A 23,930-nucleotide genomic window follows, 5' to 3' on the forward strand; every position below is an offset into this window, starting at 1 on the left:
ATCCTGTGTTCATGGAGTGGAAGAACTAATATTGTTAAAATGTTCACGCTACCCAAAAAATAATCTACAGATTCAATGTAATCCTTATGAAAATTCCAAAGGCATTTTTTTCACAAAAATTGGAAAAACATCCTTAAAATTTGTTTGTAACCACAGAAGACCTATGTAGCCAAAGCAGTCCCAAGAAAGAATAAAACTGGAAGTGTCACACTTTGAAATACAGATTTCAAACTATATTACAAAGCTATAGTAATCAAAACAGTATGGTACTGACATAAAAACAGACACATAGACCAGTAAAACAGAATAAAGATGCCAGAAATAGATCCATGCATATTATATAGTCAATCTTTGACAAGGATACTAAAAGTACACAATAAGGAGAAGACAGTCTCTTCAATAAGTGGTGTCAGGGAAACTGGATATCTGCATTCAAAAGAATGAAATTGGATCTTTATCTCACACCATTTGGAAAAATTAAAATGGATTAAAGACTTGAATGTAAGACCTGAAATCATAAAACTCCTAGAAGAAAATATAAAGAGTTCTTTGACATTGGTCTTGGCAGTGATTTCTTGGATGTAACAGCCAAAGCACAGGTAAAAACAAAAGCAAGTGAGACTACATCAAACTAAAAAACTTTGCACAGCAAATGAAACAATCAACAAAATGAAAAGGCAGCCTATGGAATGGGAAAAATAATTGTAAAACCATGTGTCTGATAAAGGGTTAATATACAAAATATATAATGAACTTGACAACTCAATAGCAAAAGTCATGCTTTTAAAATAGGCAAATTACTTGAATAGACATTTCTCCAAAGATGACATAGAAATGGTCAACAGGTATATGAAAAGATGTTCAACATCACTAATTAGGAAAATGTAAATCAAAATCACAGATATCACCTCATGCCTGTTAGGATGTCTATTAAAAAGAGAGCAAGTGTTGGTGAGGGTGTAAAGAAACGGAACTCTTGTATACTGTTATGCCCACCAACAGTGTACGAATTGGTATAGTCATTATGGAAAACAATATGAATGTTTCTCAAAAAATTAAAAACTAATATATGATTCAGTAATCCCACTTCTGGGTATATATCCAAAGGAAATGAAATCAGTATCTTTAAGAGATATCTACACCATGTTCATTACAGCATTATTCACAATAGCCAAGATATGGAAACAACTGAAGTATCCATCAACAAATGAATGGATAAGGAAAGTACTTGTGTGTGTGTGTGTGTGTGTGTGTATACACATATATATATGGTGGTATATTATTCACCCATAAAAAAGAAGGAAATCCTGTCATTTGCAGTAGTGTAGATGAACCTGAAGGACATGGTAAGTGAGATGAGCCAGGCACAGAAAGACAAATACTTTGTGATCTCATATATATGTGGAAGTTGAAAAAGTTGAACTCGTAGAAGTAGAGAGTAGAAGGGTGGTGGCCAAGGACTGGAGAGTGGGGGAAAATGGGGAGATGTTGGTCAAAAGGTATAAACTTTTTTTTTTTTATTTTTTTGAGATGGAGTTTTGCTCTTGTTGCCCAGGCCGGAGTGCAATGGCACAATCTGGGCTCACCATAACCTCTACCTCCTGAGTGCAACCAGTTCTCCTGCCTCAGCCTCCCTAGTAGCTGGGATTACAGGCGTGTGCTACCATGCCTGGCTAATTTTGTAATTTTAGTAGAGATGAGATTTCTCCATATTGATCAGGCTGGTCTTGAACTCCCAACCTCAGGTGATCTGCCTGCCTCGGCCTCCCAAAATGCTGGGATTATAGGCGTGAGCCGCCACATCCGGGCAAAGGGTATAAACTTTTAAGATAAATAAGTTCTGGGGATCTGACATACAGCGTGGTGACTATATTTAATTATACTGTATTATTTACTTTAAATTTGCTAATAGAGTGGATCCTAAGTGTCCTTACCAAATATGCACACACACACACAGTGGTAACTATGTCATGATTAATGCATTAATTAGCTTGATTATGGTAGTTATTTCACAATGTATGTATATATCAAATTTTGTTGTACACCTTGAATATATAAAATCTTTGTTAATTATACCTCAGTAAAGCTGGGAGGAAAAAGTACATTTTAGATATCAAGATTTCTTACCCCTAAATGTTACATCATGTACATTATTATCTAGAGTTCAAGATTTGCTTATGGTATTTTTTAAGTAAAATTTATATACAGTTGAAATACATAAATGTTCAGTGTTCCATTTGATGAGCTTTGACCAAAAGCTCATATACCTATATAACCATCTCTTATGAAGATATACAGGCCATTGTCACCCCAGGCTGCTTCCTCATACTCCGTCTGGGCCAGTCCCCATGTCCCCTCCCTCCTCAGGTCAAACAACTATTCCAGTATTTTTCACCATAAATTTTACCTGTTTAAGAATTTCATATAAATGAAATAGGTACTGCTTTTTATCTAGCTTCTTTCACTCAGAGATGTTTCTGAGATTCATCCATGTTGCATAATAGTTCATTCATTTTCATAGCTGAGTAGAATTCCATTGTATGGATATAACAGTTTGTTCATCCATATTCCTATGATGAACATACTTTTCCAGTTTTGAGTTATAGTAAAGCTGCTATGAACATTTTTAGACAAGTCTTTGTAGACATATGCTTTCTTTCTTTTAGGTAAATACATAGGAGTGGAATTTCTGAGTCATGGAGAAAATATATAACATTTTAAGAAACTGCTAGACCTTTTTCCAAAGTGGTATCATTTTGTATTCCCACCAGAAATGTAAGAGTTCCAGTTGCTGATACTCGGTGTTGTCAGATGCATAAAATTGAGCTGTCCTGGGGAGTAGATAGTGGTATCCAGTTGTGTTTTCAGTTTACATTTCTCTGATGACTAAGGATGCTGAGCACTTTCTCGTCTATTTACTGTTTGGGAAGTATCTGTACAAATCTTTTTCCATTATTTTAAATTATCTTTTCATTCTTAAGTTCTGTGTCAGATTTGATTGAAGAAATAGGTTCATAGCTTAAAAAGACTACTAGCCAAATACGAATTATTTTGATAGAATCACTTGTCTTCCTCTTTTTTTTAAAAAAGAATTACTTATTTACTTATTTTTGAGGATGGAGTTTTTGCTCTTGTTGCCCAGGCTGCAGTGCAATGGCATAATCTCAGCTCCCTGCAACCACTGCCTCCTGGATTCAAGTGGTTCTCCTGCTTCAGCCTCCTGAATAGCTGGGATCACAGGTGCCTGCCACTACAGCTGGCTAGTTTTTTTATATTTTTAGTAGAGATGGGGTTTCACCATGTTAACCAGGCTGGTCTCGAACTCCTGACCTCAGGTGATCCACCTGCCTTGGCCTCCCAAAGTGCTGGGATTATAGGCATGAGCGACTGCATCTGGCCTCTTCTTTAAAAAAAAAAAAAAAAAATCTGATTTTTCTGCCACACTTTCCTTCCAAAATACATGAATCTCTTGCCAATGAATATTTCCAGCTGTATAGTCACACTTGTCCAACTGCTCTCACTCTGTTGAACAAAGTTCATTATCTGTTGTGAACTGAATGGTTGTCTTCCCAAATCTACGTTAAAGCCCGAACTCCCAATGGGACTGTATTTGGAGAGAGGACATTTAGGGAAGTAACTAAGATTAAATGAGTTTATAAGGGAGGGGCCCTAATCTGATGGAATCAGTGTCCTTATAGAAGAGATGCCAGAGAGCTAGCTTTCTCTCTTCACACACACACAGTACTCTCTCCATGTGAGCACACAGTGAGAAGGCAGCTATCTACAAGCCAGGAAGAGAGCCCTCACGAGGAACCAAATTGGCCAGCACCTTAATCTTGCCCAGCTTCTAAAACTGTGAGAAATAAATTTCTGCTGTTTAGCTACCCAGCCTAGGGCATTTTGTTATGGTTACCCAAGCAGACTAATGTACCATGCCATTGCTATGTTCTCGCATTAAGTTCTATGTCATCAGTCTTGGTGATACCTGTGAGATCTTATTACCACCACACAGCTCTGTGTCCAAAATTCAAGTTCTATTTGTTAGGAGCTAAAATCATCTCATTATCTTGGCTCTTTTTCTCATTCTACTTTCCCATGAGTGGGTATCTCTTCCAGGCATTTTTCTTTCCATGCCAGATGTGTATCTTTATTAATATTCAGTTTTATAGGTTAAAGCCTTCTCAGTTAGATCGTTAGTGCCCTGACAACCATCTTGTCCCAGCCTCCATGAGACAGACTCTAACCTTTGTCAGAGCCTTAACAAGAGCATGACCCATTTTTGTAGTATCTTAAACCATGGATCAGAAAACCAAATTCTGTTTTTTGACTCCATCTGTATGGCCTGCTGATTGCTTCCCATAGCCTCCCTTCCCTTGCAAACCTAGCCCTTCTGCTAAATGGAGAGAGTAAAATGCCACTATGTCATTTGCATTTTTAAAACCCTCCATGCCCACAAGTCCTTAAGTTTCCTGCTCAGAATGTCAAAAGCTCTGGAGGATGATTTTTCAGAGAGAAACTTTGCATGGAAAATTTTACAGATAGGGAAACTGAAATGTGAATGTAGGGGGTGAGTGCCCAGCTTTCATGAGATTCTCAGAAATTTCCTCCCTACAAGGGATTGGCAACCACTACTCTGGAGACATATTCCAGGTTTTTTTTTTTTTATTTAAGATGGAGTCTTGCTGTTGCCCAGGCTGGAGTGCAGTGGTGTGATCTTAACTGACTGCAACCTCTGCCTCTCAGGTTCAAGCGATTCTCCTGCCTCAGCCTCCCGAGTAGCTGGGATTACAGGCATCCACCACCATGCCCAGCTAATTTTGTATTTTAGTAGAGTTGGGGTTTCACCATGTTGGCCAGGCTGGTCTTGAACTCCTGACCTCAAGTGATCTGCCCACCTCAACCTCCCAAAGTGCTGGGATTACAGGCATGAACCACTGCACCTGCCCATATTCCAGGTTTTTCTGGAGCTATCATCCATTATTTCATCACTCGATGAATAAGAGAGTCGTGGGGAAGCAGCAAGTTCTGATGGGTGTAACAAATGCAGATTCGGCTTGAAGACCCAGAAAGGTCATTCATCGCACTGGCTGTGCCAGGTCTTGAGGATGTTTCCTCCATAGGCCCTGCCGAGAACCACTGAACATCGCTGCCAGTGTCTTCTTCCTGAAACAGCAGCTGCTTTCACAGAACCTTCTACCAAGTGTCAGTTCCCTTTATTGTTGCATGGAGCAGTGATCTCGTTTCCTATTCTGAGAATCTTGAATCACCCACTGCTGGGAGAATCGCTGCCTTGTTAAATCTCTTCATTGGCCCTGAATTTTTTCCTCTCTTTCTCTTCCTCTATGTCCCTTTTTTCCCTCTGCAACCTGAATTTCATCCCTTAAGAGTCTGTTTTTCCCTGAACCTTTCTTTTTTGCATTTTTTCTTCCCATCTGGAAACCCTGTGTCCCTCTTATAAGTTAAGGGTGTAGAGAGGCGTTTCTCATGCTCTTTTACTTCTGTAAAGAAACAGCTTGCATTTGTAGTATATAAACTGGATGTGCTCCTGCTTCCAGCTAGAAGACCAGCAGGGCACATGGCTGCAAGCTGCTGTGATTGTCCTCTGTTTCCATGCCTTCTGGATCTCACATGTTCGAACAGGTTTTTCTTGGAAATTCTTTTGTTCTGCCTATGCTAGCAAACTAATGACTCTGGAGGGCCTCCTGGAAATAGACCTGCCTGTTTGCTTCAGGAACCTTTCTAGGCTCAGTACTCTACTGAGGAGTTGGCAGTTCCACTCTGCTGTCAGCTAGTGGTTGGCCAAATACAGGGAGATCTTGACCAGGAGTATTACAAAGTCACGAATGCTCCTGCACCTGTTCGCTGCCGTGTGTCTATGCTGGTTTCAGATTCTCCAGCATGCCAGTCCAAACCCCTCTGGGAGCCACTTGTAAATTAATAAAATTTTCATCTAGGATACTGGTGGCTCTCTCACCACCTCAGAGAGTGCATGTGGCTTTCCAGATTGTGTAAGGTATTCCCTCGGAGTCGCTGAGAGGATGGAAAAACTCCACCTCTTTAAATGGCTACTGCTGCAGCTGTTTTTGCCAGGCTGTGGCTCATGAGCTGAATATGGAAACTCTTTCTGGTGCCAGCTTTGATTTTGCACCACTTGTCAGGACTGCCCTGGCGTGAGCAGCTGACTCACATTCCACCCTCCACCCTCTGCCGTCTGCCCTCAACTGGGGATAAAGGTGGGGTGGCCTGGGCACACCAGTCAAAAAGCTTTTAGTTGTTACTGATAAATTGGGTTTTATGGATTTGGCTACGTTTGTTGAAAAGGAGCTTTGTCTTTAAATCAGTGTTTGAGTGTTTCTGTTAAAAATGCTTTCTAGCGTCTGTGGCAGAAACTGTTAGTTCATTTTACATCTTACTTGAGGCCCCAAGTTTATAAGAGATCCTTTGCTGTTCTGCCACTGCCTCCACTATGGTACAAAAGTCACTGTACGGGATGGCTGTGAAGACACTTTTGATCTCAGATGTCAGCCAGACTCAGTCAGGAGTTTACACTAAAGACCTGTGGAGACAGCACATTTGACATTTGAGAGAACCAGAACAAACTTTTTATATGTCCACAGATTCCCAGAAAATAGGTTCTGTAGTCTGACGTTTCATTCATTCCCTCAAAAAATATATATTGAGGACCTATTGTGAGCTGGGTACTGTGTGAAGAAAAAAAAGAGACCTAGTGCCTGCCCACATGGAGCTTACATTCTAGTTGAAATGTAGGGAAATTGCTGTTGAACTGTTTACTTTGTATCCAGTAGAAACCAGTAGAAATTAATATGGATAAATGAGCCCAGAGAAAGAAATAATGAGACAGTGGCTGGGGTAATCACCAATTTCGGGCTTTACAGGGACAGCACGCAAGATTCAAGAAGTACGTGGGGCACAGTGCACACGTCACCAACGTGAGGTGGCTGCACAATGACTCTGTGCTGCTCACAGTGGGCGGCGCCGACACAGCCCTGATGATCTGGACCAGGGAGTTTGTGGGGACCCAGGAGAGCAAGCTGGTAGATAGCGAGGAGTCGGACACCGACGTGGAAGAGGATGGAGGTGAGCCCCCACCTGCCACGCGCCTCCTGTGCCCACTATACCTCCCACCACCTCCCTTCCTGGGCCACTGCAAACCAACTGGCTCCCCATTCTCTTTTTGTTGTTTGAGGCTATGACAGCGATGTTGCTAGAGAAAAGGCCATTGACTACACCACCAAGATCTATGCTGTGAGCATCAGGGAAATGGAAGGCACCAAGCCACACCAGCAGCTGAAGGAAGTTTCCGTGGAAGAAAGGTATGGTGTTGCCAGGTTTGTTTGCTCTTATATCTGATGACAACAAACTTGTTTAAACCAGAGTGCATTTTCTTTGCCCTCAAAGTTGCTACTTAAGTCAGTCTTTTATAAATCTGCACAGGGTCTTCACCTGTACACAGGCTTAAGCTGGGGAAAAAAATTGCACAACATCCCAGTACGTGACAAAGGGTGGTTTATACTTTGTGGAAGTTGGTTCTGGAATGTGCCTTGAATAGACATGAAATTTAGCTGGGCTAGGCTTCTCCATGCCCAGAAAAAATGCTAGGGTATTCCAAAAGCAGTCCTGACTGTGGCAGCTGACAGGAAAGCCTGCTGACCAGCAAGGTAGGAGGGAGGACAGGCTTCTGAGGTCATGGAGGAATAGTTGTGGAGTTGTGAAAAACCATCTTCCATTCTAACCAGAAGCTGTGCCTTATACTCCGTTCACTTGGTGTATCTTCTCTTACTGTGTCTTCATTTGCCCAGATTTGTCTAGGTGGGTTTGGCAATTCCAGCCTATCCCATTTGATTTTGTTGCCTTGGATCCTCTATGTAGAAAGAGTGTTTTCTGGTATTATTTTAGGGCTTTTCAATGTGCTATTTTAAGTATTGATAAGAATTGTTAAACACTTTAGCATTTCTAAAAAGAAAAGCTCAGAATTATTATATTACTTAATGTATCATATTCATGCTGAGAGAGGATATTGAATAAAAACTCTAATAACTAAAAAGAATTTCATTGATCTCAAAGATGTTTTAAGAATTCTGTTGGCTGTTCACATTGAGGTAGGCTCAATGTTCGCAATACACTAGTCCCGCAATATGTAATTTATGAGATTCAAGTAGTTTGCATTTAGTATGGCTTTCTGCCTAACAATAACTAATAAGTCTGACCTATCACTTCTTACTATTATGTGGGGTTTTAGATGCAAAAAAAATGTAACCTCCTCCTGCTCCTCTTCCTTAAATTCAGTGCCAGATGTTAAAATAAACTTGGTAAATGGTGGGTGTGCTACTGGCAAGAAGATTGAATCTAATGCAAAAAAGCCCTAATTTTTCCCTAGTGTCTTTGTTAGATGTTACAAAGATTCAGAGCTCTCTTTCAAGAAAAAAATAGAGATTTTTCTGCAGTGGTCTTTATAGTTCATTTTGCTTGCAACATGGTTTTAAAGTGGCCACAAACAGACAATTTTACATGTCCTAATTCTAAGAATTAAGGGGAAAAAGAACTATATGCATAGAAGTGCATGAATAGGCCTCCCACTTAAATAATCCACTCTAAAAAAAGAATGTTTGACCTGAATTATACATTCCTTTGGAAAAAAAAAAACAAAAACAAAACAAAACTACCCAGTCTTTCTAATTTCATTTCTGGTTTCACATACCATTATGAAATGAGTTGACATGGCCATTATCCCAAGGGTGTTTCTGGCTGATTTCTGTAACTCAGTCGTACATCATGCTGAGATTCTTGCCAGCCACCAAAATATAATCATTTAACCCAAGCCCCAAATTCCAAACACTGCAGCTGATTTCAAACCCAAACCAAGGCTCACCTAATCCTCTTGTCTTGTTGCCTCTTTGGGCAAGTCTGTCAAAATCTCATGCTGCCTAACTTAATGAAAGGTAGGAGGACTGATGATAGAGAGGACCCCAATAATTTTTTATTTTAAAATTCAGAATTTTCAAGTTACCCCATTTTATTATCAAGCTATACCCACATCAGATAGGAAGCTGTATAGTAGCATACGCTGGATTGACACTCTTTTTTAACAAAAGGAAAAAGCCTTATAATATTATGAGATGGGGTAGGCAGTTCAGTACTTTACTAGCATTAAAAAAAAAAGTTCACACCAGGATTTAGCGAAGAAAACAATTTTAAGATAAGTATAGGGTCTGGAGGAATAATCAAGCCTTTTCTGTAGAGAGCAACTTCCTAGATAACTTAAAAAGCCTTGACAGCCTCAATTCCCAGAAGGAACTGTAACTGGAGCACACACTGCCAGCTGCACAGCATGCTGGGAGCAGAGTGGGGCCGTGCCAGGTAGGGTCAGCTAGTAAAGAGCAATAAATGATGCCCAACTTAGCAGCCTCCATGGGGGCAAATCATAATCAGAACCAAGAACAAGCAGACTGCACCAGTCCTGGTCAGTAATTTTAGGGGAGCCTGAACCTCAGAGATCAGACTGTAGTCAGCTTCTGGACCACAAAAGAGAACATTGCCAGGCAAGTCAGGGCATTCAGGGAATTTGAGAGAAAGCAGGATGAGTGATGGAATTGGGAGGGTGGCACAAGAAGTTAAACACCATATCTTAGTCCTCAGCTAGGGTATAAAACAGGGCCCGTGGACTCCAGCATCCTGGAATGACAGAGGGCCTGAGACAGAAGAACGCTGACATCAGAACCACATGAAGCCAGGCAGCAGTGGCCAGCTTCTCCCTGGGAATATTCAGGGCTGTTGCCCAACAGCCCCTGACACTGCTTTCTTTGGCTACTTCAAGCCCTGCTTGAAGATTTGAGAGGCAGGGGTTTTCCTTGGTGTTCCCGTCATGATGCCTTCTGTATATACCTGCAAATACCTATATATACCTGGGTGCTTTTTCTAAACACTTGGTTCAAGACATGCACCAATGAGACTAATGGGAGACGAGTACTTGAGGACTGAAAGAGATGTGAGCTTGGAACGGCCACTCCACGCAGATCCTTAGCACTGTTTTGTCTCTTAGCAATGTCTCAGGCAGCTCTACCTCTGGTAAATCCCCTGTCACCTAAAAACAATTAGAAACTGTGAGATGACTGTGGCACCTGTGCTACTGAGAAAAATGCCTTGAAGGCAGCTGTGCTTTATGCATCAATTACCTTTTAAGCAACTGAATTCCTAATTCCTAAATTTTAAGATAGCTGTGGACTGCTTCTAATTAGACTCCGTTATTTGACTTTAAAATAGCTGTGAGACTTCAGATCATGCTTCCTTGTACAATTGCTAATTACATTGTGAGTTCTTATTCTTCAGAAGCCGTATGATCTTTAGTTCTAATCTTTCAAAAAATGAGGAAGCTGAGAAGAAATTTACAACTGGTCTCAAAAGAATCCTGGGCCATACCTACCAGATATATAATGTCCGTGAGGTGTTCAGCAGGTAGCCCAGTTACTCCAGCTTTCCTCTAGCACACCGGGATGCCCTGCCTCCGTGACCTAGACTCATCTGGCTGGTCCCCAACCTTGGGTGAACCCTTGCTGCTCAGCTGCCGCGTGTGGTGCGTGGCTGAGGAAAGTCATGAAGTCTTTTTTATTTTTGGGAATCCATGCTTTCACTCCTTCTCTGGACACTCAGGGCTACCCCACGCCACCCTCCTTCATCCCCAGCCAACCTGATGCTAATTCTGGTCTAGAGGAACCCTTCCAAACCTTCCTGCCTCTCAAGTGCCACGCCCCAACCTGACACACCTCTTGCTCTCAGCTTTTGACCTCACCTCCTTTGCCATGTTTTCTTATAATGTAATCTTTTATCCATCTACAAACTTAAGATATTTAATTGATACTTAAAATGTCAGGAAAGTTCCTTTTGGGGAGAAAAAATGAAGGGGAAGCATAGTTTTCAGAGCAATTTCAGATGCAAAATGCTTATTATCATCTCAACATGAGGGATGGTGCCCAGATCCTGTATTCAGACTTCAGTAAAAACAGTTTTCCCCAATTCATCAAGCGGTAAAATCCCTAAGGTTTGCTCAGTACCAAATTATTAGAGTTGCCTGTAAAATGGGGAATTTTCTTTTCACATTACTGAAGTCACACCTAGCTTATATACTGTTTTTTGATTTATAACGTAGGGGCTTTCAAGGGGGTCAACCAACCCAAACTGGCCTAAGCAAAAGGGAACTTACTGGTTTACACACCTAAGTATGCAGGGGTAGGGCAACTTCAGGTATCACTTGTTAAGAGAACTCAAATCTGGCTGCCAGGATTCTGGTTTTTTCCTTCATATCTCAGTTCTGCTTCCTCTGGGTTATTACAGTTCTTCAGATAGAAAAATGGCTGCAGAACTTACAGTCTCTGGTTCAAAATCAGTAGGAAAGAATTGCTTCTGATTCACAAGTCCCCCCTACAAATGTCTTTTGAGGTGCTGTTGGCTCTGGTGAGCCCCAGGCTACCCTTGAACCAATCACTGTGGGCTAGGGAGAAAAATTCTTTGACTCTTCCCTTGGAAATAGTCACCTGCCACCATAGACTAGCAATGTAATCACTTACCCCAGAGGTGATTTGGATAGACCCAAAATAGAAAATGTCTACTACAATTCACCCTTTTCTTGCCCTATATATCCTCTTAAAATGGCCCCATTTAAAACTATCCTAAATATAGGCCAGGCACGGTGTCTTACGCCTGTAATCTCAGAATTTGGGAAGCCAAGGTGGGCAGATTACATGAGGCCAGGAGTTCAAGACCAGCCTAGGAAACATGGTGAAACCCTGTCTCTCCTAAAAATACAAAAATTAGCCTGGTGTGGTGGCACACACCTGTAATCTCAGCTAGTTGGGAGGCTGAGGCACAATTCGCTTGAACCCAGGAGGCAGAGGTTGCAGTGAGTCAAGATGGCACCTCTGCACTCCAGCCTGGGTGACAGAGCGAGAATCTGTCTCAAAAAAAAAAAAAAAAACCACCATGAAACCCCACTATCCTATATGTAATTTGAAATGCAGTTATACCACCTTCCAAAAAGAGGCAGCTCAAAGTCTCAGCCAGTCGCCATATTCAGGATCTCAGAGTACTGTGAAATTTTCTCATCCAGGTCCAGATAAAGCCCCTCATGGTCCTGTGGCTAATGATAATATTAACCACCCTAACTTGCCAAATAGTGGTAAAGAGAGGACAGAATGAAGATAATTTTTTTGAATCACCACTTTGGAGGAGGGAGAACGAGACAACATGCAGTGGTCACTGGTCCAAACCATACTGCCTTCAGCTGGGCTAGACAGTCAACGATTCCTGCACTAGCCATGTGTGAGTATTATATGGCTGGGTGGTAATATGAATGTTGGAAGATGCCAGCAGTCAGGATGTAAAGATTTTGTTTGTTGTTTCAAAACATACACATATGGAAGTGAAAAATAAAAGTAGGAAGTAACATAATATTCTCTTAAAAGTACAGCTCTCCAAGTGTCCCAGGTTCCTACTGGGATGTCAGTGATGCCCCTGTATTTTGTCATTCTTGTGGGGAAATTTGTATCCTCCTGCCCTCCCATGAGCTCCTCCATTGACAAGAGACTGGCTCAGGACGTGGCTACTCCACAGACACGCATAAGCTGTCACTTTGCGGGAGGGAAGATCAACTTAATTTAGAGACATCTGCCAGGAGGCCCACATTTCAGGTCAGTCCAAATTCCATTTTTGTCATTTAGTCCTCTGGCCTAAGATTTGGAGTTTTATAATATCAACTTAGAAAAAAAAAAAAAGTATATTATACATATTATACTATAGTATATATATATATATATATAGTATATATATTTGAGACTGGGTCTGGCTCTGTTGCCCAGGGTGTAGTACAGTGGTGTGATCCTGTCTCAGTGCAGCCTCAACCTCCTGGGTTCAAGCAATTCTCCCACTTCAGCCCCGCAAGAACCTGGGACTGGGACTACAGGTGTGCACCACCATACCAACAAATCTTTTTTTTAGAGACAGGGTGATCTTACTATGTTTCCCAGGGTATTCTCAAACTCCTTGGCTCAAGCAGTCTTACCACCTTGGCCTCCCAAGTGCTAGGATTCCAGGTAAGAGCCACCATGCCCAGCTCAAAAAATATATTTTTTTACATCTCCAACTGATACTTGAATTCTCAAGGGAAAGATACATCAATTAAGCAAATTACTATTTTATTTCTTAAATCATTTGTCACTCTGCCCACATATTTGGTGATAAACTGAGTATGAGTTAATTTATTATTGGGAGATATTCCTTTTTAAGAGTATAGTTTAGGCCGGGCGCAGTGGCTTAAGCCTGTAATCCCAGCACTTTGGGAGGCCGAGACGGGCAGATCACGAGGTCAGGAGATCAAGACCATCCTGGCTAACACGGTGAAACCCCGTCTCTACTAAAAAATACAAAAAACTAGCTGGGCGAGGTGGCGGGCGCCTGTAGTCCCAGCTACTCGGGAGGCTGAGTCAGGAGAATGGCGTAAACCCGGGAGGCGGAGCTCGCAGTGAGCTGAGATCCGGCCACTGCACTCCAGCCTGGGCCACAGAGCGAGACTCCGTCTCAAAAAAAAAAAAAAAAAAAAAAAAAAATAGTTTTTTTTTTTTTCTCTGGAAGGAATATCGCAACCTTTTGTAGGCTCAACAAATTTTCATTAATGGTTTGGTATTGGCATTGCTTCGTGTTTAGATTGTCACGTTAGCAGACCCTCCTTTGGGTTGCTGTGCATGTCATTTTTGTGGTACCACCATGTACCTTTGATATCATCTGCTTTTTGCTAAGGGGTCCCATGCTTATCTTTGATATTCCTGTCCTGTGAGTGGCATCTGGGCTCTGTGAGTATACATTAGTTGGAGATTTGGAGGACACACAAAATCTTGTTCATTCTCCTTTAATTGTTCTTTCTAATGGAAAGTGATGATTATCACAGAAAAGAACCTTAGGGTATTTCACTGTGGAACAGTAATTACTATCATTTGTAACTACTTTTGCATATGTTTTTATTACCTAGTATTATATCTGTATAACTTTTTTAAAATCAGAGATGCCAGCAAAAATGCAACCAAATCAATGTCAAGAATTTATTAGAGACGTTTAAAACTTTACCCAAGTAAAGTGAAACAATTTTGGTGAGTTTTTATACCACCATCTGAGCATGCCACAGCAATCAGCTTACAAAATACATTAATGCTGAGGTTTGTTGCTTTTAAAAATTGTAGTCTTGTATTCACATTATGTTTTGTTATTCCCATATATCCTTTAAAAATAATGTTTAAGGCCAGGCATAGTAGCTCACACCTGTAATCCCAGCACTTTGGAAGGCTGAGGTGGGAGGATAACTTGAACCCAGGAGGTTGAGGCTGGCAGGAGTTTAGATGAGCCTGGGCAACATAAGGAGCCCGATCTCTACAAAAAAAATTTTTTTAATTAGCTGGGAATGAAAACACACTCCTGTAATCCCAGCTACTCAGGAGGCTAGGATGAGAGGATCACTTGAGGCCAGGAGTTCAAGGCTGCGGTGAGCTATGATCACACCAGTGCACTCCAGCCTGAGCGAGACCCTGTTGTGAATGAATGAATCAATGTGTGTTTAAACATATTGGACTCATCTCCAGAGGTTTTCATTATTCCATTAAGAGAAAGCCAGAAATTAGAAACTTACAACTACAGCAATACTTAGTGCCAATGTCCACATTTTTTGTTCTTATCAAATTATCATGTAGCTTCAGTTTTGTATACTGTGGTAAACTACATGATCACAAGGGAACATTCTTTTTGATAATTGATAGGTAGTATCTAATAATATCTCTAAGTATGGGTTATGATCTTTTACTGAAATTCATATGAGCTGACCAGGTATTAGTCTTCCTATTTACATCTTGTGGGGCCATGCTTAGTAATTTATTTTTAAATGCCTGCTGTTTGACATAGGTGGATGTCCTCATTTCTTCCTCACTTAACTGGCCACATGGGGGTTGGTCATAATGGATATTTTTATTTGCTATATACAGTTGGAATTTGCATTCTATAGAAACCCAGTTTTATAATGACAAGATACAGAATAAGTAGAAGAATTAAACTATTATGGAAATTGGCATATAAGTACTCACTTAACCTTTATATTTTGAAGAGGATACAATAATTAGCTCAAGGATTGTTTTCTCAATGCCCCGAGTCAGCCATCTGTATTTTTTTCCAAGGTCCTTTATTAACAACTGCTGAGGCATACAGCTTTTGGCTGTCTATCTAGGGAGGAATAAAAGAATGTTAGACTTAACACTTTCTGTTTCTACGTTATCTTTATAGCATTATTTTACTTACAGCATTTTTCACCTATCACTGAAAAGAGGTTCAACTGCTCCCTTCTTTTCTTACCTGAGAAGCTGCATAACTTGTGGCCAAAAGTCAAAATCCCAGAGTCACCTAAAGCATATTTTTTTCCTTCTTCAGTAGACTTTGGGCTTGTTGCCAGTCTCTCCTGCTTAGCTCAGGCTAAAATGGTCATGTCTCTCTTAAAAAAAAAAGAAAGTCGACCGGGCGCAGTGGCTCACGCTTATAATCCCAGCACTTTGAGAAGCCAAGGAGGGTGGATCACATGAGGTCAGGAGTTCGAGACCAGCCTGACCAACATGGAAAAACCCCATCTCTACTAAAAATACAAAATTAGCTGGGTGTGGTGGCACATGCCTATAATCCCAGCTACTCAGGAGGCTGAAGCAGAATTGCTTGAACCCAGGAAGTGGAGATCGTGGTGAGCCGAGATCGCTCTATTGCACTCCAGCCTAGGCAACAAGAGCAAAACTCTATCTAAAAAAAGAAGTCTTAGGCTAAGCACAGTGGGGCAAGCCTGTTATCTCAGCACTTTGGGAGGCCGAGGCAGGAGGATCACTTGAGACCAGCCTGGACAATATAGGGAGACCTTATCTCTATGAAAAATTTAAAAATTAGCCCAATGTGGTGGTTTAATTGATTGGGAGGCTGAGATAAAAGGATCACTTGAGCCTGGGAGGTCAAGGCTGCAGCGAGTCATGATCATGCCACTGTACTCCAGCCTGGGCTATAGAGCAAGACTCTGTCTTTAAAAAAAAAAAAAAAAAAAAAAAAAAGTAGAAAAGTTAGTTTTTAATGCTTAAATTGTATTGCCTTAGCTTCAACTTAGTGTAGTTTACTTTATAAATTATGGATAACTGTAGATACTGTGATATGTATAGTTTTAGTCACTAATGTGTTAGATTTTATCCAGATATTCAACTGTTTTACCTGGGTAGATGACATGTACACAGCCATTTTTTTTTTTTTTTTTTTTTTTTTTTTTGAGACGGAGTCTCGCTCTGTCGCCCGGGCTGGAGTGCAGTGGCCGGATCTCAGCTCACTGCAAGCTCCGCCTCCCGGATTCACGCCATTCTCCTGCCTCAGCCTCCCGAGTAGCTGGGACTACAGGCGCCCGCCACCTCGCCCGGCTAGATTTTGTATTTTTTAGTAGAGACGGGGTTTCACCGTGTTAGCCAGGATAGTCTCGATCTCCTGACCTCGTGATCCGCCCGTCTCAGCCTCCCAAAGTGCTGGGATTACAGGCTTGAGCCACCGCGCCTGGCCCACAGCCATCTTCTAAAAACAGTTTCAAGCAATGTTGTGTTTACATACTCTATCAATCAAACTTTGTGCATTAATTAAATACTGTTTGTATTTAAATCATTATGGAATCTCTGACTTCTACAAGAGTTGGCTCAATGAGAGTCAAAGGAAAACTCGGCTCCCCTTGGATATCCTCTTACATATAAAACCTCAAATAGAATGTCTACCTTGAAAATGGGCAGCTACATTCTGACAAGGGCTTAAAGACATCCTTTGCTTTAATCCCACTTCTGACACCAATCTGCTTAGTCCTCACAGGACAGTGATGTTAATGATATGAATGATGGAAAAGTGATTGTATAAAAGTTAGGTGGGGCCGGGTGTGGTGGCTCATACCTGTAATCCTAGCACTTTGGGAGGCCAAGGTGGGCAGATCACCTGAGGTCAGGAGTTCAAGACCAGCCTGGCCAACATGGCAAAACCCCGTCTCTACTAAAAATACAAAAATTAGCCAGGCATGGTGGCAGGCACCTGTAATCCCAGCTACTCAGGGGAAGGCTGAGGCAGGAGAATCGCTTGAACCCGGGAGGCGGAGGTTGCAGTGAGCTGAGATTGCACCATTGCACTCCAGCCTGGGCAACAAGAGCGAAACTCCATCTCAAAAAAAAGTTAGATGAAGTTTCTCTAATTTTAGGGTATGCAGAAAGCTATAGATATAGTTACATAAGGCAGGAGCTAATAGCATTTTTTTAGGCAGCACTGTTAGGGCTTCCCAAGTCCTTAGCGTGCCCCAGTGAGACATACAGCCACGCTTATTAGCATTTTTCCAAGCACCAGAGGCTTCCTTTATTTCTTTGAGATGTATTTTATACTTTTCTACCATCTCCTCCTGAAACACATACCCAAATGTTTAGGAGAATCTGAGTACATGCCTACCAGCTCAGGCAGTGTAAGTAACTACTACAAAACAATTCTAACACACTTAGAAGTGTCTACTATGGGAACTAACTGACTTTGGCTTTAACAGACCCTGCCTCAGGCCCAGGTTTCAGGCTGTCTGAGGTTCTCTTCAGCACAATGTGATGGGTTACTTGGCCATCTTCTGGCTGTACCTGTTCTGCTCTCTGAGAAGATTTTGTTTGTCTTTGTTCTGTCTTACCAAGTCTGAGTTTGGCACTGGGGAGAATTGCCTTTCTGAGGGCTTCCTTTCTGGTTTCCTTATTATCTCATTTCTGTTGGTGGGAGACCTGTGAGTTGCCTTAAGAACTGAACAATCACAGGCTTTTGCTGTTGACCTGATCAGGGTTACACATAAAGCTCTCCTCTCCCAAGTAGGTTTGTCAACTCTGTGAAAGCAAAATTCCTGTTTTATACCTGCTTTATCTCTATAATCTAGAACATGCTGGCATTTAGTAAATAAGTGTTGAATGAATAAATAGACTCCTTAACAACTTAACAAGATTTAGGTTCATTTTCAGTCTAGCCCATGGATTAGATATCAAAGGCTGAAATCTGGTTGATACTTTGTCATTAAAATTCATAATCCAGCTAGGAGATCTCTGCTTCTAAGCAGCTGGCCTCACTGGTCATCCTTCCAGTGCTCAGGCTGCAGCCTTCTCCATCTGGCTTCTGCCTTTGGGCAATTCCAAACAGTGGTCTGAAGTGGAGAAGCCCTTGGCCCAGACTGCATCTCAGTGGTGTTGAGGGTAATTTTCTGCTTTGTCTGGCAGGGAATGTGTGATAGTGGATGTTTAGGAGGGGTCTAGAGGATCAGGCAACTCTCCTTTCTCTGTCTTACCTGCTGTAAGTTTACTTCCAATGTGGATGGATGAGTAATGCTTCCAACAGTCCCCATGGACAAGGACTCATTCCCAGGTACCAGTAGCCCCTTGCAATATGCACCCACATTTGGCTGATCCCAGCTGTCAGCATTCCATCATTTTCAATAGCCCCCACTTGTGGACCAGCAGGCAAGTCAGAATCCTGAAGGGTGATCCTCATCCTCCCCACTCCCTGCAGTGCCCCTGTCTGGGCTCTGCTCGGTCTCTCTTAACCCTCCCTCCATGCAATAGCAGAGGCTAACAACTTTGACACAAGAGATGGTCACCCTGGTTTATGAGGTTTGGGCACCCCATACAAGTCTGGGGGTATGTCCCAAGTGGAATTCCTCTCCCAATTCTCTGTGAAGAGAGGGGAAAGGAACCATTTCACTTCCCAAACTGCCTTCCACCACAAAGGCAACTTCACTCTCCAGTCATCTCAGCAGCCCAGCACAAGCAAACACGAGGAGGCGGTGCCAGAATTATTCTTAGCAGCAGATTATAAAGGAGGAATCTGTGAATATTCTACATTAATATTTTAGTCCTTGTGGAATAGATTCACTGTCAGTCTATGGCATATGTTCCTTAGGAAACCAAGGAACTTTTACCAAACCAAAATTAGAAGTAGTTTCTAAGCCTTTTATAAATGGTGGTGCCCTTACCTGTGAACTGACAGGCGCTAGCACCAAATGACCTCAAAATTCCACTCTGGCATTAGCATTTTCCAGAATTTTTCTTAGACTGTGCTTACAGTTGAATAGATAAGGCCTTAAAACCTATCTTCTATCTCATTCTTTCTGAGTTGACTTGAATGGGTTTATGAACTGAAAGAAAAAGAAAGTTCTATAAAGAAAACTATATGCTGTGGGCTTAAACATTTTTTATGGGGTTTCGGAGATTTTGTTTGTTTGTTTTGGTCGTGTTTTAGTTTCAACTCCAAATTAATAGCTTCTTTAATCCTTGATTCCTTAGTATATGAGTCCATGGCATTAGTATAAAATTTCACTGGATTATAAACTGTGTAGGATTATCAGTTCCCCAGTGGTTGGTACTGTACCTACCATGGGACCACTGTGTGTCTAACACGGGGCCTTGCATTTAGTACCCAGCAAACAAATACTTTTCCAATGAATAGATGAATGGATGAATTTACTTAGCCTGCTTCTCTTAATATTTAAGTAATCTGTCTTCAAAATGCCGTGCAAGTCCATTCTTGGTCAGCGACACTTTTACCTTCGCTTCATTAGCAACTGTGGATGGTCTTCATGGGAAATGATGTGACTCATGTAGAATCCAAAATGCCCCAACTGGCCCTGGGACCGCACTTGGCAAAATGACTTTTTAATCTTTGTAATATCTGTCCTTCAGGAATTACAATGTTTGTTTGGTTCAAATCTATTTAAGAAGATTCCGTGTCACTGTGGCCATCATGCCTATCGTACACACCAAGCTGCTTTGTCAGCAGATTTACAGTGAAACAAAGAATGTGTTCACAAGTGACTATGAGAAAATGGGAAGGATGTAGATAGATTTCCTTCAGTCACCAAATCACCATATATAAGTAATCCCAGTTTTTCTTCTAACCTTTTATGCTGTGCTTGGAGACAGAAATCTGGGAGAATTTGCCCCAGTTGGTTTTAATTTCTAATTTTTTAATGGACGCAATAATTTTATGTTTATAAAGTACATAGTTACAATACTTTCAATGTATAGTGGTCAAATTGGTATCATTAGCATATCTTTCACCTCGAACATTTGTCATTTATTTGTGTTGGGACCATTCAAAATCCTCTCTTCTGCTATTCACTCATATGTGGAAGCTGCCCCCAGTTTTTTTTAAACACCTTATTTAATCAGGAGATCTGTGGGAATTTCAAGCTTGCCTGAGGCACGATGAGCATGGTGAAGTGGCACAGTGTCAACGGCAAATGAGCAGCCTGCGCTCCCAGATCCTTCGTCAGCGTAGCCGGACAGAGGCCCTTTGTTGTCATTGATCAATAGCTGCTTTGTGGGCCTGTCTGTATTGTTAGAGTTGCTAAGAACTGACGATCCTGCTAAGCTAGTGCTGCTGAATTTACCATTTGGAGATTGATGAAAACTGCTCAATCCTATCTTGGAGCTTGGTCCAATAAATGGGGAGGAATCTCTAGTTCTGCATTTCCATCCCATTCGCGAGGCCGGAGTGACCTTACAGAGCCTGAGAGTTGGTACAGAGATCTGCAGTTGCATGTGTGTTGTTTAAGCTGAGCCCAGCCCTCCCTGTGGGAGAGTGATGGCACACATGTAATGCACACAGGGCGAGGAGCACTCCTGCTCCAAAGCCCTTCTCTCTAAGCTACCTTCTTCTTCACCCCACCCCTTCATTCTGCAAGAGTTCTGCCTGCAGAGCTGCGGCGAGCAGGTAGAACGGCAAGACTCCTGTTCTGTATGAAGATGCAAGGGACTGAAATTATAATATCTATGAAACCCAGAAATGCTGAAATTAATCATCTCCTAGACCTATTGCTTAGCTAGGTAACTCCACTAAAAGCTGAATCATTCGTTGATTTTTTTCTAAGTGAATATGATGCTATTTTTATAAATGATTTTCTTTATTCAAACCCCTTGATTTTCTGTATTGGTTTGAAGCAAAGCAATGACTTCTATCTGATAATTTTAGGAATTAAACCTGCTGTTCATTATAGAATAGTTTGTTCACTTTTGATGACAAAGAGTAGCCAGTGTATAAAAATGCAGAAGTAAAGTGATGGAAAATGAGTTTTAGAAAAGATTAATGTGCCTAGGAAATCACACTCCCACAGTGTAATCATCGAATCAAACCTACTCACTCGTGGAGATAAAAGAACACTTCAGAAATATGTAAGCACTTCTCTGTCAAAAAGGAGTGTCTCTCCGAAGACTGTGGCAGAGTTGGGTCTGATTATTTTAGGCAAGTGTCTGAACATCTCACAGATTCTCCATTTGGGAGAAATGGGAACTACCGGGGGTGCTGACCCACCTCCTGTCAATTAGTATGTGGTCAAGATGTGGTAACCGAGGAGGCATTTGCAGGAGTGAAAGGTGTGGAGGATCAGGGTGCTCTTGTGGGTGTGTTTAAAGTATGTTGGCGTGCTCTTTACTCGACTCCCTCCCGCTCATTTGAAGTTCGTGTCATGCTCTGCCATCTTTTGCCCCTTCCTGTTCTTGTCATCTGTCAACTTCCTGTCTCTGAGCATTTCAGCTCATGGTCAACTGGCCAACCCCAGCCAGCTCCTGCCATGCCCTGGGTTACATCATTACCTGGAACTCCTCTATCCCTCAGCGTCTTAACCAACTGTCCTCTGGATTGCTCATTCCCGGGTACACCTGATCTTCATGCTGAAAAATGAGTGCCTAGACACCTTCAGTTTTCCCCAAGTTCATCAGCCCTTCCTGGCCTCACTTTTTGTGCCTGCTCAAATGCCATTTCCCAGTCCTGTTGGTCCTTCTCCCCTACATTCCTCCTGCCACCTGCCTCTCCACTCTTCTGATAGCAAGTCCCACGTTGGCACAGATGGCCACCACCAGAGAGGCTGCCTGGCTGCTGCACATGGCCCTCCAAGCTACTGCCTCATTTTCATCCTTTTCTTTGGTAGGTTCTTTCTTGCTGCTTCTCAGCGGTCTTCCAGGTTTCATCCCTTCTCAACCTCCTGCCCCTCCTTCACTGAGAAAACAGAAGCCACTGAGACGCACTCCATCTTGGTGCTTCTTTCTCTCTCCTCCATCTTGCTTCCCATCCTTCACTCACGTAAGCCATTCACCTTCTTCCTTCTCAGAGGAAGTAAGTCCCTTCTCCTATTCAAGATAGGTCCCTCACCTGGTGCTTGGCCCTGGCCTCCTGTCCATCCGTGCTCCCTCATCATCTGTCCCCTCATCTGTGTCTCCCGTGTCAGTCTCCCACAGCCAGATCCATGTCCTCAACCAAAAAACACATCCCAGTTTCCCATCTCCACCCAACTTTCCTCGGGAAAGAAACAGGTCCTTTGACTGATCTTCTCAACTTACACACATATTTCTGCCCTCACCTTCCCTCCAACTTTATTCCTTTCTCATTCAGGCCTTGCAGTCTTTCCTTCAGTCTCTATCCTATCTCACCTGTCCTCTGTCCCTGCCATTCTGTTGACATGGGGGCTCTCTAACCCCTGAGTCCAGTGACCTCTCTCTGTCCTACTAAAAGAACTTGTTTCTTCTAGAGTAGCATTGTCCAATAGAAATATGTGAGCCACAGGTATAAATTTTCTAGCAGGCACATTACAAAAGTTGGGATGGTGACATTGATTTTAATAATATATTTTAACTTGATATATTAAAAAATATTTCAATATGTAATTAAGATAAAATTATATTTTACATTCTTTTAAAAATTTTTCAGTAGGACTTCAAATTCCAGTGTGTATTTTACAGTTATAGCACAATTCAGGCTCTTGAAAGCCACATGTGGCGTTGGCTACCGAATTGGACAGTGCATATTGGAGAAGAATATAAACATGCTTTTCTCGTCTTTTTGAAAGAATCTGTCTTGGCCCTCCTAATGCCTCCCTCTCTCTTCTCAGTGTCTCACCTCTGCTTCCTCTTCCAGCCCCTTACATGCTGTTGGTCCTCAGGATTTTACCTTTGGCTGGCCTCTTTTCACCCTCTACCATCTACCCTCTGTCTTAATTAATCTTTTATATCCCACCCATTGGCTAGTGATTCCCAGGATCATATCACTGACTCCCATCTGTCAGTGGAACTTCCAACTAACAAAGCTATCTCACGGGTGTTCAAAGCTCAACATGCCAAAACTGAACTCATCATCTTCCCTCATTCATATTTTCTCTCTGTCTCATTCCATGATGCCACCATCTATCCAGATATGCAAGCCCGGAAAACTGGTATTGCCCTTGGGTTGCTTTCCCTAGTTCATCCCATAAAAGCAATCCATAACAAAGTGCTGTGAAGTCTATTCCACCAGTATTTCTTTAAGTATTCCCCTGTTTTCTTCTCCACAACCGCTGCTCCAATCAAGTGCCTCATCATTCCTCTCTTGGATCATCACAGTGGCCTCTTCAGTATTCTGCCCATCTTTACTTAGTTCCCTTCACTCCACCCTTTGGGCTCTCATTTTTTCACCCAGATAACTTTGTATTCACCTAAAATAGCCAAGTCTAAGACGATATCCCAATTTTTAAAACAACAACAACAAAAAAAACACAAGGCTGTGTGATAGCGTCAGTCAAGAGCATTTTTGAGAGGGTAGGCTTCTTTCAGGACATCTTGTAGTTCTGCCTGAATCCTTTCCATCAACCCCATCACTAAGCATCTCTGTACATGGTTCTGGAAGATATAGGAATCCACTTAACAGAGTCCAGTTCTTAGGAATACTCTCAACAGAGTCCAGTTCTGAAGACTGCACTTAACACAGTCCAGTTTGGTCTTGATAACAGAGAGGCCCCATGGCTTTGGAGATTTTTCCTAAGATTTTTTCCCCTTCCCTCCCCTGACTTCCCCCCT

The 23,930-nt window shown here is 42.0% G+C and overlaps 1 protein-coding gene across 1 annotated transcript in view; it reads left to right on the forward strand.

Annotated features, from left to right (window-relative positions):
• EML6 (EMAP like 6) overlaps window positions 1-23,930 on the forward strand; it is a 261,918-nt gene that overhangs the window by 211,213 nt on the left and 26,775 nt on the right. The window contains exons 27-28 of the mRNA XM_017859044.1: window positions 6,897-7,098; window positions 7,208-7,334. Of these exons, the coding sequence (XP_017714533.1) occupies window positions 6,897-7,098; window positions 7,208-7,334 (329 nt within the window). The remainder of the gene's footprint in view (window positions 1-6,896; window positions 7,099-7,207; window positions 7,335-23,930) is intronic.

The sequence above is a fragment of the Rhinopithecus bieti genome, unplaced genomic scaffold, assembly GCF_001698545.2.
Source record: "Rhinopithecus bieti isolate Rb0 unplaced genomic scaffold, ASM169854v2 scaffold_47995, whole genome shotgun sequence".
NCBI classification, from domain to species: Eukaryota; Metazoa; Chordata; class Mammalia; order Primates; family Cercopithecidae; genus Rhinopithecus; species Rhinopithecus bieti.